Source organism: Armigeres subalbatus, chromosome 3 (genome assembly GCF_024139115.2).
Source record: "Armigeres subalbatus isolate Guangzhou_Male chromosome 3, GZ_Asu_2, whole genome shotgun sequence".
In the NCBI taxonomy this organism is placed as follows: Eukaryota; Metazoa; Arthropoda; class Insecta; order Diptera; family Culicidae; genus Armigeres; species Armigeres subalbatus.
Window position 1 is genome coordinate 342,355,328 of NC_085141.1, and position 16,200 is coordinate 342,371,527.

General features: G+C 43.1%; 2 protein-coding genes across 2 annotated transcripts; both read right to left on the reverse strand.

Annotated features, from left to right (window-relative positions):
• Nucleotides 1-10,909: 10,909 nt before the first annotated feature.
• Nucleotides 10,910-12,200, reverse strand: LOC134222784 (uncharacterized). Its single transcript, XM_062701939.1, has 2 exons — nucleotides 11,634-12,200; nucleotides 10,910-11,506 (listed from the first exon to the last, which is right to left on the reverse strand). The coding sequence occupies exons 1-2, from the start codon at nucleotides 12,198-12,200 to the stop codon at nucleotides 10,910-10,912; spliced, it is 1,164 nt and encodes a 387-aa protein (XP_062557923.1).
• Nucleotides 12,201-12,301: 101 nt separating this feature from the next.
• Nucleotides 12,302-14,695, reverse strand: LOC134222785 (uncharacterized). The gene has a single exon (XM_062701940.1). The coding sequence runs from the start codon at nucleotides 14,693-14,695 to the stop codon at nucleotides 12,302-12,304; it is 2,394 nt and encodes a 797-aa protein (XP_062557924.1).
• Between the last annotated feature and the right edge of the window lie 1,505 nt (nucleotides 14,696-16,200).

The window sequence follows — 16,200 nt, forward strand, 5'->3', positions numbered from 1 at the left end:
CTTCCAAAGCGATGTTGAATAGCAAACACGAAAGACCATCACCTTGCCGTAACCCTCTGCGTGTTTCGAAGGGACTCGAGAATGCCCCTGAAACTCGAACTACGCACATCACCCGATCCATCGTCGCTTTGATCAACCGTGTCAGTTTATCCGGAAAACCGTGTTCGTGCATTAGCTGCCATAGCTGGTCCCGATCGATTGTATCATATGCGGCTTTGAAGTCGATGAATAGATGATGTGTGGGCACGTTGTATTCGCGGCATTTCTGCAGTACTTGGCGAATGGCGAACACCTGGTCCGTGGTGGAGAGTTCGCCCATAAAACCCGCCTGGTACTGCCCCACGAACTCCCTTGCAGTTGGTGCTAGTCGACGGCATAAAATTTGGGAGAGTACCTTGTAGGCGGCGTTCAGCAATGTGATTGCGCGGTAGTTGCTACAATCCAGCTTATCGCCCTTTTTGTAGATGGGACACACGACACCTTCCATCCACTCCTGCGGCAAAACTTCCTCCTCCCAAATCTTGGTAATGACCCAGTGCAGCGCTCTAGCCAGTGCCTCACCACCGTGTTTAAATAGCTCTCCTGGTAGTTGGTCAACCCCAGGGGCTTTGTTGTTCTTCAGCCGGCCAATCTCCTCCTGGATTTCCTGGAGATCCGGAGCCGGTAGAGTTATGTCCTGCGCGCGTTCTCCCAGGTCCATCACCATACCGCCATCTTCGTCTGCCACATCGCCATTCAGGTGGATCCTTTGGATCACCTCACGCTCGTTCGTAAGAAGGTTCCCGTTTATGTCCTTACACATATCAGGCTGTAACACGCGGCCCTTACGTGAACGGTTTAACTTTTCATAGAACTTTCGTGTGTTATTAGCGCGGTACAGTTGCTCCGTTTCTTCACGGTCTCGATCTTCCTGCTGGCGCTTTTTCCTCCGGAAAATCGAGTTTTGTCTGTTCCGCGCCTGTTTATATCGTGCCTCGTTCGCCCTCGTGCGGTGTTGCAGCAATCTTGCCCATGCTGCATTCTTCTCTTCCACTAACTGCTCACATTCGCCGTCATACCAGTCGTTTCTCTGATCCGGGGGCACCGTGCCAAGTGCAGCGGTTGCGGTGCTACCAATGGCGGATCGAATATCTCTCCAGCCATCTTCAAGAGACGCTGCGCCTAGCTGCTCTTCCGTTGGAAGTGCCACTTCCAGCTGCTGCGCGTATTCTTGGGCTAGTCTACCATCTTGTAGCCGCCCAATGTTAAGCCGCGGCGTCCGACGTCAACGCGTGTTGTACACCGTCGAGAGTTTTGAGCGCAGGCATACTGCAACGATGTAGTGGTCGGATTCAATATTCGCACTGCGGTAAGTGCGGACGTTCGTGATGTCGGAGAAGAATTTACCGTCGATTAGAACGTGGTCGATTTGGTTTTCCGTTTCTTGGTTAGGTGATCTCCATGTGGCCTTGTGGATATTTTTGCGGGGAAAGAAGGTGCTTCGGACTACCATTCCGCGGGAGGCTGCGAAGTTTATGCATCGTTGGCCGTTGTCATTCGATACGGTGTGCAGACTATCCGGTCTGATGACCGGTCTATACATTTCCTCCCTTTCTACCTGTGCTTTCATGTCGCCGATGACAATTTTGGCGTCCCGCAGTGGGCATCCATCGTATGTCTGCTCCAGCTGTGCGTAGAACGCTTCTTTCTCGTCGTCGGGTCTCCCTTCGTGTGGGCAGTGCACGTTGATGATGCTATAGTTGAAGAAACGGCCTTTAATCCTCAGCTTGCACATCCTTGCGTTGATTGGCTGCCACCCAATCACGCATTGGTGCATCTTACCCAGCACTATGAAGCCGGTTCCCAGCTCGTTGGTGGTGCCACAGCTTTGGTAGAAGGTAGCCGTAATTCATCGTAGATCATCCTGTCGCAACCTGCGAAACCTAGCGACTTGCAATTCCATGTTCCAAGCTTCCAATCGTGATCCTGTATTCGTCGCCTAGGTCTTTGCCGATTATATCGAGTCGCATTATCTCTTATATTGTTCGTAATGATTGGTTTTCTAGGCGGCTTATTGGGCCAGCGCAAACCTCCTGTCTCGTCGGAGGGCCGTCGTGTCAGGGCTGTTTAGCGTCCCACCTAACACCAGGACTTGGGCTTTTTTCATACAAATGATTTTTTATTTATATGGTGCGTAAGAAAATGACGGACCCCCCTCCCCCCATAAGTGCTTACGTAATATGTGTACGGCCCCTTATTATTGGGGCCCTTTTTAGCCGTGCGGTAAGACGCGCGGCTACAAAGCAAGACCATGCTGAGGGTGGCTGGGTTCGATTCCCGGTGCCGGTCTAGGCAATTTTCGGATTGGAAACTGTCTCGACTTCCCTGGGCATAAAAGTATCATCGTGTTAGCCTCATGATATACGAATGCAAAAATGGTAAACTGGCTAAGAAACCTCGCAGTTAATAACTGTGGAAGTGCTTAATGAACACTAAGCTGCGAGGCGGCTCTGTCCCAGTGCACTATGGGGAATCAGGTGGCCGAAAATAAAAAAATCGACTTTCTCTGATTCGTAATTCAAGTTGACCTACTAAATGCTAATGCTTTGGAGCATTAAACCCTAGCATATCAGCACTCTAAGCCATATGGTTATCAAGATATAGGCATTAGAGCCAGACACTTTTTAGTTCTTGAAAAATCAATGCATTATTCAACTGTCAATATCTTCGGCTACAGTAGCTCTTTTCCAACTCTTTAAAAAGTTTCTGAAAGCTTGTTTCATGGACTTGCGAAGAACGGGTTAGTTATGGGAAAATAGGTAGTGAAACATCCGAAAATGACTCGAAGAAAAAAAAAATTTTTTTCATACAAAAAGTTCCATACAAAAAAAGTTTCTCAAAGTTTCGCTTAGCGACTACCACTACGACTTTCTTTGGACCTCCCAGAAGGCATTAAAACAAATTCCAGCTGCTTATGGCTGCAAATCTACGATTCCGATCACTTTTTTGAAAAAAAGTAATAATTTTGAAACACTAAATGTAATTATTCTCATAATACACGGCAGACTGCGATGGGCTGGATACAAATCCCATGCGTATGACAAAAGAGCATCAAGAACAGTTAAAATAGAGATAGTAGATAAAACGAAAAGTGTCGTAGGCTTCGTGGTAGGCCGTGTACACGATAGCTTATGCAGCTATATGATACTCCATTTGGCGTAGGCTCACCAAGAGGAGGCAACTCATTATCTATCAAGTATCAAGCAAATAAATATGAAAAAAAACAATATACTCTTGAGGGTTACGAAAATACTCTAGGCTTCATTTGAAATTATTTCATAAAAAGTAAAATTTTGATATTAATTAAAATCCAATATGTGAATACAAGAAGCAAAAATGTCTGTACCTAAGGACATATTTCGATAATTATTGGTATGTACCTAGGTGAAATAAATAAACAGAACATTTATGAATGTCTATCTAAGTGCATAGTGAGCTGTGATTGCGAAGGTAAATCGTGTGAAGTGTTTGTACTTAGTATTTGGTGAAGCATGAATTATAGGCAACTCATTGAAGTATTTAGAGCTCACTAGGGACGTCAGGTAGACGTGTTGAAAAGGGAATATATCTGCCAAAGGTTCCCTGTGGATAAAAAGAGTCAACTCCATACAACATTGAACAATCTACATTTGACATCTGAAAAAAAATGGCAGACCGTATCCTGGTCCAAAACTTACTTTGACCCATATAATAAGGAATGGCTTGACACAGAATTTGAATAAAAAGATTTTTATCATACTGAGCCAGAGCCAGTGGCTTCAACATCTCGTGGAAGGCCATCAACAAATTTTGAGGATTTAAGTGAGCGTACGAAGCGCAGAAGAATTAATGACGAGCTAATGGATCCAAGAGAGGATACCATAGAAAAGCGCTACTGGGAGCAAGAAGAACTGCCTACAACAGAAGTGATACGAGTATGGTGAAAGTGATAGGCCATATTTTAAAAACCGAGATCACGCTTCCAGAATGTACACTACTCTAAGTGATTCTCATAGAATGATGAAGATGAAGAAACTTTTGAATATTTTCTCGATTGTGATATGAGTAAATATGTGTACGAACAAACACATAAAAAAAATCCTGCAAGATTTTCTACTTACAAAGTGATACAAAAAATGAAAGCGATATGTTCTCCTCCGCTGGATTCCATCGAAAAAACGGCAACAAAAATACAGGTAATGAAAGATAGATCATCTCCCTTGAAATGGGATAATATATGTATTCATATTTTTCTTTTAGGTTAGAATACAATCGCTAATGCAACATACTGTAGAACGAATAGTGAAATCATTGAAACACGAAATCAATCAATATATGGATGAAAATAACCAGGACTTCGTCGAAATGGTCCTTTTAAGTAGTTGGGGATGAACGGATCTACGGGATACTCGCAATACCATCAATCATTCCCAGGTACGAATCAACAAGATGATTCAGATGTATTTTCAGTGACAACGACTCCAATACATTTGTATTTACTAAGTAATCGTAAACATATTTTCTGGTACAACTTGACCCCACAAAGTATTCGTTATTGCAGACCAACTATGCTAGAGTTTGTGAAGGAATCGAAGCAAGTTGTGATCGATTGCAAAAACACCATAGAGAGAGAACTAAGTGAATTAGTTCCAGTTAAGATCGATTTGGAGCAGGAGAAATATGTTTTGGTTGACTTCGATTTTGTCATGAGCATGGTGGGTGGTTAAGTTCTAAATTACATAACTGGTACGTCATCTATGCAAAATTACCCAATTTGTAAAGCCACTCCAAATGTAATGACAAGCCTAGAGGTATTTTTTTTTTAAAGAAATACTTGTACATTTTTAAAAACTGTTTTGTTTTTCAAATATTCTAGGAGTTTGAAAAAGGATATACACCAGAGATAGGGACACTTATGTATGGAATATCTCCATTACATGCATGGATGCGATTTTTCGAGTGCCTTCTTCACATATCTTACCGAATGGATTTTAAAAAGTGGCAGGTATCAAAGATATTAAAGGAAGCGTACTTGAAGAGAAAACAACTTATACAGAGAAGGCTTTATGACAGCTTTGGTGTGAGAGTCGGCCAGCCAAGGCAAGGTGGAACAGGATCAAGTACAACTGGAAACATATGTCGACGAGCGTTTTTGAATCCAAATCTGTTAAGTGAAGCATTAAATGTCAACGAAGAGCTAATTCACCGGTTCTGGAACATTCTGATCGCGATAAACTGCCAAGAGCCAATCAATCCTGAAAAGCTAGACAGTTATTGTAAAGCAACCTACCGGTTATATTTGCAGCTGTATGATTGGTATAAAATTGCTGCTACGTTGCGTTGCGTTGTAACGGAGTATTTCGTAGATTGCATACTGATAGTTGTCATGTATATTCTTTACCTTTCTTACCCCAATTGCTTATGGATTTCCATTTGGGATTCAATGGAAATCCAATTGGGGGTCCAAAATGATAAAACATGAAAGCTATCATTGCCGGCCACGCCCATCTTCTCCGTAACTAGGAAAGGGAAGGAAATGATGATATGACATCTACTTAACGAGAGAACAGCGACTCACCGACGCCCTCATAGATGTCAAGGAATTGGATGGTGGGTAGGGTATGTGGTTTAGGAGTATCATTATGAGCAAATGATAGAAAATTTGTGGAAATACATTGGGAGTGACTTTGCTAAGAAATTTATGTCACTCCACTATCCTTGCCGATGATTTTCCTTGGATGGGGCGAAGGTATTAGCCTTGCCCTGGCTAATAGCCTAGGTTTAAGCGCCTTTGCTCGCTCTCTGAAACGAAAAAAGAGCAAAAAGAAATTAAATTCCCCTTCCCCCCTGATATGATAATGATTTTGACCAACAAATGAATTCTAAGTGGCTAACGGCTGCAAACAAGCCTCTATTGTCGTAGCAGAAGCAAACCCGTCTCAATACGACAGGCAGAAGCACATGTTTGTGATTCAAACGCGATCGACTGTTGTTCAATTTCGATACACATAGTTGGGTAGAGAGAAAAGATGTGAAATATTGCTAAAGTAGGATTCGATGGATACGGAGAATTGACTCATATGCCACCGTTATTAGCTGGTTTATGCTTTCTCGCAAGGGCAGCTGTTGTATAATTGGTAATACGTCCGTGTTCTTAATGGAATAGTGCGGGTCATGTCATGTTACTTATATATGTGGCATTTAACACAATATTTTAAGGGATTCGGTGTCCACGACGTTCATCACATATTACACTTTTCATTTACGTTAGAAATTTGTTCAATATTATTAAAAATAAACGATGTTCAAGAGCAAACATTAAATATAAAAGTCAATTGCTCCATAAATCAGTTGATAGCCAAGCCTTTTGGTGTTTAATATAAATAAAGTATGATAACCGCATAGCTTAGTAAAGAGTGCTTACTTTACGCTATTAAGAGTGGTACCAAATCAACTGGAGCATGAACTTTGAACTAATTTTAATTGAGTAAAGTAAAATTAGAGCTTACCTTCCTGTTTCACCACTTACCTCCCATTAATTGACTTACTGCCCATGTCCCTAAAACTGCATTCCTGGGCAACATCTAGCTTGAATGTGAGCTTGTTAACAGAAAGCTACGCTTCTTCTTGGACCTGGTATGCTTGGTGACGGCTATAGCAACCTCATAAAAAGTACTGTGCTAACTTTCCCTGTAGCAACATACGGACAGCTGTTTGGATATCGCTGTTGGTATTAGTTGAGCGTTTGTAGTACTGCGATAGACCGGAAGCCTCAGCCGCAGTTCGTTAGAAGACATCGATGAAAGATTTGTTCAAAATATTCATGGCTGGTCTCGGTGTCCGTATGGACCTGCTTCCGCACTATTCTGATGTAGTTCTTGTAGCTTTCCAACGCTCTGCAGAGACGAGACTCTCCAGAATTCTTCGTGGCTCCTCCAGTGGGTTTTAGTAGCATTTACAAACGATTTTTTTCGGATATTTATTGAAAGTTATTCTGTTCACACTTGAATTAAGGAACTCAATTCAATCCGTTCAGTGATTGAGCCCGCAAACTAAACTTTTGAACACACTTGAAAACACTTGAACAGAAATTAAAATTTTGAAAGATTAGAAGAAATAAACGTGACAGGAAAAATTGAATGCAGCCAAGTGCGCCCGATGCTTGCTACGATCCTCCGATTGGTATAAAATTGCTGCTACGGTGCATAAAGTCCTTGCCCATGCTGGGGATATAATTATTCATTCACCAGCACCACTTAGAATGTTGGCTGAAGAAGCAGCTGAGTGTCAACACAAGCACTTAAAAAAAGTCGGACTCATCATGCCAGGAAAGCCTCAAGAGAAGAAAATTTACATGACGTTTTCATTCGTGCTATGAACTCGTCGGATCCTTTGATAAGCTCCCTCAACTTAGGTAAGCGACTTCAAAATAAACCTAATCTGGAATATCCAGAAGATGTTCAAAGTTTTTTAGTGACTGAAACTTCTTGCAATACAACAGATTCGAGTACAGAAAAATATACCATAGCAGATATTTTAATCGATCTTGAAGAAATAAATGATGATTTTGTTGAGGATGTTCATGTACATAATGAATAAATAAATGTTGTTGCAGTATACTTATATATCTTGAAGCTTTTATTGCATGGAGTTCGTTTAGCTTTAATAGAGCTTTATATTGTATCCCCTTTACTTGTTTTACGGGTTAAGAGCCTGAACCAATCTGAAAAATCCTACAAAGACAACCTGTTACGTATGTAGATGCAATGGCCTGTATTTGACGGAGTCCTTGTGCAACTTAGAACATCTGTACAACTCAATTCACATAAAAACAGTATACAATTTTCTAGTTTGAACTCTACAGGTCTGCGCTGCAATAAAATACACATCTATAGACTGTTGTGTACATGAGACATTCGTAGATAAACGGGATATATTCCATAGAGATCAAAGGTCTGTATTCCAGGGAGTTTGGAGACCTTAGAAGTAATAACGACCTGCAAAACAAGTATTTCACATCTTTTAGACAATAATCTACGATATAAGTGTGAAATATTGCAGAAATGAAATGAAAATATTTTCGGCCACCTACTTGTATGGAGCCGCCCCATAGTGCAGTGTGGGGATGTAATGCCAATAAGAAGAAGAAGAAGAATGTTATTATTATAACTCTCATCAACCGAAAATCGCTTATCAGGCCTTAAACATTATTCCAGCTTTGAGTTCAAGTAATAAGTACAGAGCATTTGCATACACTGCCTCACATATTTTAACTTACGATAACTAATCTAGATCAACATTTGAAAAGGGCGTAACAGCCAAAATTTAATCTTCCAGTTCTTTGCCTATGTATATAGCTTTGCATGTGCACTTGGAATCAAAAGGAATATTTTTTGGATGTTACGCCCTTTTCAAATATTGGTCTAGTACAGCGGTTCTCAACCTGGGGTACATGTACCACTGGTGGTACTTTTGCAGACCCCAGATGGTACCTAGGACAAAAATGCGTAATGGCGGACGCAGCAAAGCTGGAATAATAAAAATGATAATAGTGCGTAGCTTCCGTTTTGAATGGGGTGTCCTTGAAAACGCGAGAAACATTTAGTTTTGGATTCCGTGAGGATTGTCCTTAAGGGCCGTGGGACAAAAAAAACATGTGTGTGTTCTGTTTACAAACATAAGATTTGATTCTCATAAGGATACAAACACGTCGGTGGGATACCGTCACGCAATGTTAGCTGCAAAATAAACCCATTTTGCGAGATAATGATGCCACCGACCTGGTAATAGCGTCTTATGAATCAAATTTAAAAATCTTCAATGTAATCTGCCTGATTGAGACAAAATATGGAATAATATCTTATGAACATGCTTCTGAACTAAAATCTAAATCTAATGGCTCGGAAGCCTCCATTTGATAGATATGATGGCCTTTTTCCGAAAGGCTCAGTATCTTCGTTTCAAGAGGCTTGGTTGGCTCCTTCTAAGTGTCTCGGAAGGAAGGATGCTCATAAGCCTCTGTTGCTGTGTGAACTCCGGAAATTTTGAAAAAATAGGTCGAAATGTTGCTGGAGGATATATTCACGGATATGTAAGAAAGACGCGCGTTTGTGAACTCGATGATTGCAAAAAAACTATATTTCATTTCAACAGAACAAACTTTATATAAAAAAATACAAAGAAAAAGGACTTGAAAGGTTTTAACAAAGAGACGAAATATTTGTAAGGGAGTAAATGTAATGGTGATCGTTGCGCCAAACTGATTAGATCACTTTGGATCGTAGTTGATAGGGTGGTTCCTTAATTTGGCGCCAACATAAGCCGCCCACCAAATTGCGGGTAGCAATTTCACTCCCCTTTCTGCCAGGAACAAATTCATCATTATCCAAAGGAAATCGCCGAAGCTTCCTGACGTCCCGTCGGAATGTCCCCCCAGCGGTTTTAACAAGGACTACCCTCGCAAGTCCATCAGAACCAGGAAAGCACACCAATACTCGTCCAATCGGCCATTGTTGTGACTTCTCATTGTCGTCCACAAGAAGAACGAAGTCGCCTACCATAATGTTGTGAGATGATCTATTCCATTTTTGGGACCTTTGAAGCGATAATACGTATTCGGCCTGCCAACGTTTTCTAAATTCCTGTGCGATACGCTGTACATAATTCCATCTGGACAGCGATCCCATCTGCCACTCTAGGTGATTTATCTCCGGTAGAGCATCCAAAGGTCGTCCAATTAAAAAGTGTGCTGGAGTCAACGGTTGTGGATCTGCTGGGTTGTCTGAAATGGCCGATATTGGACGCGAATTCATACACGCAGCAATTTGCGATAGTATTGTACTCAACTCTTCGAAGGTATATTTATAATTAGCACCTAGCTTGGCCAAGAATCCCTTTGCTACCTTTATCGAGGCCTCCCACAAACCTCCGTGGTGAGGGGAGCGAGCTGGTATAAACGACCATTCTACCTGGCGGTTCGACAAATAATCCTTTACCACGGCACTTTGCTCAAGGTTGTCAATGTGTTGATAGAGCTCCTTAAGTATCCTTGCCGATGCCCGTAGGTTGGTGGCGTTGTCGGAGTACATTTTGTTAGGTACTCCATATCGACAGCAGAAACGCGTAAAAGCGGCGAGAAACGATGCTGCACTTAAATCGGATACCGCTTCAAGGTGCACAGCCCTGGTCCCCAGGCATACAAACAGTGCTGTGTATCCTTTCGATGAAATCGCACCTCTGTGTTTACGCATTACTATGCTCACCGGTCTTGCGTAGTCGACGCCAGTTACAGCAAAAGAAGGCAGAGGTTTTAAACGGTCCAGTGGTAGCTGGCCCATTTTTTGGTTTATATTGACCGGTTTTGCTCGACTGCATACCACACAATCGCGATAAACTTTACGTGCTGCACTGCATCCGCGAACAATCCAATACTTCTTCCTCGAAGCAGTCAACAACAACAACTGCGGCCCACAGTGTAACTCGTTTCTGTGCTCTTCTACGAGAATCAACGACGTTAATATTGAGTTTTTGGGGAGCAAAATCTGATGCTTGTTTTCGTAACTCAATTCCGAATGCTGCAGCCTACCGCCCACCCTTACAAGTCCATTATCATCCAAAAATGGATGAAGCTGATAAAGAGAACTGTTTCGAGAGACAGGCAGATTATTTCTCAGACGACCCATTTCACCGGAGAAATGTTGAGCTTGTGTGTGTCGCAGATACACTGTCAAAGCTAAAGTGATTTCATCGGGGGAAAGTCGTGCGTTGCAACGGAGCTCAGGGTGACTAATACGAAGCATTCGGGCTGTGATTCGTAACAGTAGCTTTAGGTTTGGGTAATACCTTGACATCATATCATCCAGGAAATGGTTCTCATACACAGCTATACAAGTCACCGCTGGGATAGCGCGATGTTCTCTGCCAATTTGACGTTGTTCATTAGTGTCGAGCGTGCACTCCGTGCTTGATATTTCATTCCCTTCTGGATTCCAATCGGTCCAAACCACCACAACGAGTTGTGAAATAATTGATCGGGAAACGACCCTCGAGAGATTAAATCTGCCGGATTATTATTGGTCGCGACGTGAAACCAGTTGACAGCGGGTAAATGGGAGCATATTTCAGCAACGCGATTCGCTACAAATATCTTCCACTTGGAAGCACCTCCTGAAAGCCATGCCAGAACGACCTTGGAATCCGAAAAGGCTCGCACCTCGTGAAATTTTAACGTTGATAGAGCCGTGCTCACGTTGGCTATTAGACGTGCAAGAACCACTGCAGCACATAACTCCAGACGGGGAATAGTTGATCTGCCGTTGCCGATTGGCGCTAGCTTCGACTTTGCACAAAGCAGTTGTGATGAAGTATCGCCGTTGTCGTTCACTGCACGAATGTAAACGCACGCGCCCATTGCCACCTCGGATGCATCGCAGTAGCCGTGCAGGTAGATGCGAGTCCAGTTCTGTATGTTGATCACACGGCGAGGTATCTGAAAAGAGTTGAGAAGGGAGAACCTTTGCACCAGAACCAACCACTCTTTCGTCAACTTACTCACGCCCCTGCGTTGCATCCCAGTCCACCTTCAGTTACCACATTCGCTGGATCACTAATTTTGCCTTGACGATTGCTGGAGAAAGTAGGCCTAACGGATCAAAAAGGCTGGCAATTTGTGACAGAATGATGCGCTTTGTAGGCTGAAGGATCTCGTTAAGTTGGAAAGAGAACTGGAACTCGTCACTGCACGGCTGCCAATGCATTCCAAGGGCCTTGATAACGTCGCCCTCGGTTTCGGCAATACGGAATTTCACCTCAATATCAGCATCAGGAACTCCATCCAACACAGGAGGGCAATTGGATGCCCACTTCCTCAGATGAAATCCGCCGTCTGCAAACATTTCGGTGAGCTGTTTCCTCAGTTTCCTTGCTTCTTCCTCAGTTTCCGCTCCTGTGAGAATGTCATCCACGTAGATGCCTTTCTCCACCTTCTCGACTGCCACAGGATATTGCGATCTATATGATTCCATTAACTGCTGAACGCATCTAGTGGCTAGAAATGATGCGCATTTCGTGCCAAATGTAACGGTGTTCAACCGATATTCCTTAATTTCCTCGTCCTTATTCCATCGCCACAAAATTTTGAGGCAGTCACGATCTCTCTCATCCACCCAAATCATACGATACATCTGTTTCACATCCCCAACCAGGACGATTGGTGGAAAACGAAATCGTAGCAGAATATTGATCAATGAATCTTGTATAGTTGGTCCACACATGAGAACATCATTTAGTGAGAGTCCGGAGGTTGTTTTGGCGGATGCATCGAAAACAACCCGGCATCTCGTAGTAGTGCTACTCCTTTAACATCACAGTGGTGAGGTAGATAAACGCCAATGGTTGGAGATTTAGCGTCACCTACGAGAGACATGTGTCCGAGATCTAGGTACTCACGCATGAACTCGTGGTATTCGGTTTTCAGCTGTGGATTTCGCTCAAGCTTTCGCTCAATGTGGTTCAATCTTCTCTGAGCCATCTGATAAGAATCTCCGAGATTATTCGTACTCAGTAGAAATGGAAGCCTAACTACGAATGTTCCTGACTCGTTGCGGACGGTGTTTTGAGAGAAATGGCGTTCACAAATCTGCTCTTCTTCCGTGAGATGCTTCGTGGATATGGCGTACTCTTCTAGCTCCCAGAATTTACGTAACTGCTGAGACAGCTCGTCTTCGGTGGATACCAAGAGACAGGTTGACGCTGGAGACAAAGGCACAGTGCTCTTGTTATTGAACCGGCCGGCTACTACCCACCCGAGCTTGGTGTTTTGGAGGGTTGGTGAAGTGCCACCGAAATTGAGTGAAATTTGTCCAGGTTGCAACAGTTGGAAGAAAATTTCAATGCCTAGCAGCACATCGATCCTACCTGGGCGATGGAAAAATGGATCGGCTAGATGTATTGAATCTGGAATTGTCCAGTCATCGGTGGACACTTGCTTGCATGGCAAAGTGTTAGTTATCTTATCTAGCACCATACAAGGCACCACCGCTCGAAAATCTGAACAGCGAGAAGTGATGATGATTTCCGCACACTTGTGCGCTCGTGTTGGTACGGACGAAATGCCTTCAAGCTCCATGTTGGAGGCACGAGTTTTGATACCGAGCTCGTTGCAACATCTCTCAGTAATGAAGCTGACTTGTGATGCGCTATCCAAAACAGCACGGCAAGTACGACGTCGACCTTGGTTGTCGTTTATATCAACAGCAGCGGTAGCAAGCAGAACGTTCGAAGCGTCGATGTCATGATGAGCGTCGAGAGCGGAGATTAGACTGTGTAGCGGCTGGCTTGAACCGACAGGAGCCGAGGATGCTAGCGATTCGTTAGTTTGCTGCGTGTTTGATGAGTACACAGCGGAATGTAGTAGAGTGTGATGAGGTTGATGGCATTTCCTACACATACCCGACCGACAGATGTCTTCTTGATGGGGTTTCAGGCAATTTAAACACAGTTGCAAATGATTCACATGCGCAAGCCGATCATCGGGGCCCATGTGAAGGAATTTACCACATTGGTAAATGTGATGATGAGGATTCGAACAAATGGTGCAAAACGGGGAATTCGTAGCTACATACGTCATAGCACTTCTAGCTTGTGCTTTTGGGAATGGCTTGAACGGTATAATCGGCCTCGATCTTGTAGGCTGAGCAGCATGAAGGGCGAAGCTTCTTGATTCCAAAAACTTGAGAAATGCTTGCAAAGTGATGTCCTCCTCATTCATTTCTGAAATCTTTTGGCACCACACCTGCTTCGTGTCCGAATCTAACTTCTCAGAGAGAATAAATAACAACCAGGTATCACGATCTTCTCTGTTCATAGCTTTGAGTGCTCGTATGACTTCGTCTGAAACGTCGTGCAGCGATCGGAGGCCACTCGCTGAGGCTGTCGTTAATGTTTGTTGAGCTAGGAAACGTTGAATGTGTTTGTTGGCGATTTCTCGGGGCTTATCGTATCTGGCTTTCAATTTGTCCAACGCAGCACGATAGTTAGCGTCCTCAATCTTTAGATGGGAAATCAATGATGCTGCTTCACCGTCGAGATTGGTTTTCAAGAAATACAGCCTTTGACTGTCTTTCAGAGAAGGATTTGCATGTACCAAACTCTCAAACAAGTCAAAAAACGACTGCCACTCCAGATAATTTCCGCTGAAGGTAGGTAAATTCATACGAGGCAACTTCAAATCCGACAAGGGAGACGCAGCCACGAAACTGTTCGCCGCTGTTGAAGAGGTTGAACTAGTGGCCATGTTGGTGGCCATGAGACGCAGAAATTCAGTCTGCTGAGCCGCAAGCTGCTGGATAACGTCGTTTGGTGCTTGTGAATTGGCCGTATAGCCTTCCCTTTCTCTGACAGCCTTCGTGATCTTCATTAGGCGATTTTTCACAGAAATATACAATTCTTCGAAGTTTGCTTGATGTTTCACTGCATCTTCATATTCTTCACCGTCATCACACGCGCCGATAATACGTTTGTATAATGCTCCGTAACCTGCCCACACTTCACATAATGCATCAAGCTCGCTTTGTACTTCAACTTCTTCAGCCTCTTCTGGCTTGATTTTCGCCGCGGCATCCGAGATTCGTTTCAAACGCGGTTCGAGCGACTTGCGTTCTCGGATTAGTTTATCCATATTGAAGGATTTGCGCACTTTATCCAATATCAAATTTCCTTTCGAGTCACACTAGCTTGTATCAATTGCACCGACTAACAGAAGTACTATGATCTAGGCCTAGCACGACGGGGTCAGTTCCTGGGCACTCTTGATATTAAATTACGTTTCGCGACGATACTTCCGCGATCCGGTTCGCAAGGACCATATGTTGCTGTGTGAACTCCGGAAATTTTGAAAAAATAGGTCGAAATGTTGCTGGAGGATATATTCACGGATATGTAAGAAAGACGCGCGTTTGTGAACTCGATGATTGCAAAAAAACTATATTTCATTTCAACAGAACAAACTTTATATAAAAAAATACAAAGAAAAAGGACTTGAAAGGTTTTAACAAAGAGACGAAATATTTGTAAGGGAGTAAATGTAATGGTGATCGTTGCGCCAAACTGATTAGATCACTTTGGATCGTAGTTGATAGGGTGGTTCCTTAATTTGGCGCCAACAGCCTCTTTTCAAGATGCTCCGAAGCTTCCTTCCAAGCAGCTCGTAAACCTCCTTCAACAGGCTTTGAAGCCTCTTACCAAAAGTCTAGGAAGCTTCTTTCCAAAAAAAATCAAGAGCAACCTTTAAATAGGCTCTGATGCCCTTTTTCAAAAGGCTCGGGGATCTTGTTCAAGAGACTTGGAAGCCTCCTTTCAAGAGCCTGAAAAGCATCATTTAAGAGACTGAAATGCGTCCTTTCAAGACGCTCAGAAGCCTCCTTTTAAAAGGCTAGGAAGCCTCCTTTAAAGAGGGTCAAAAGCCTCATTTTAAGAGGCTCGGAAGCCTCCTTTCGATCAATCCGAAACCTTTTTTTCATAAGAACCGAATGCTTCGTTTCTGGAGTCTCAAAAGCCTTTTAGCCTAGATGCTGAGAAGCGTTGTATCAAGAGGCTAAAAAGCGTCCTTTCAAGAACCTCATAAGCGTTCTTTTAACAAGCTTGGAAGTCTCCCTTCAAGAGGCTCAGAATTCTTCTTTAGGAGGCTTTAAAGCCTCCTTGCAAGGAGTTGAGAAGCGTCTGTTCTAAATGCTCAGAAGACTCCTTTTAAGGCTGTGAACTCTTCCACCGATTCTTTTAACTTTTAGTTAGAATTTGACAGTTCGATGGTTGAACTTTGCTCGCGAAAAATTTTTTCGCCAAATCCCCCTTTTCCGAATAATTTTCAATCTGTCAAAACTCAAATGGGTCGGCGTAAAATAACCATCGAACTGTCATTTTTTAACTAAAAGTTAAACGAATCGGTGGAATGGTTAACAACCTAAGAGGCTTGAACGCCTCCTTTCAAAGGCTCGCGGAAGCCTCAACGTCTTGTTGTCTTCAAAGTCTTGTAGGAAATTTGACGTGGTCGGGGTTCTGCCAAAAAAGCACCAAGACAGACTTGTGATATTTTAATCGTAAAAGTAAAACGGAAATCATTTCATGTCAATTCATCCACACATTTGTTGTAGGATATCCTTAGTTATGGTGTAGTGGGAAATCCAA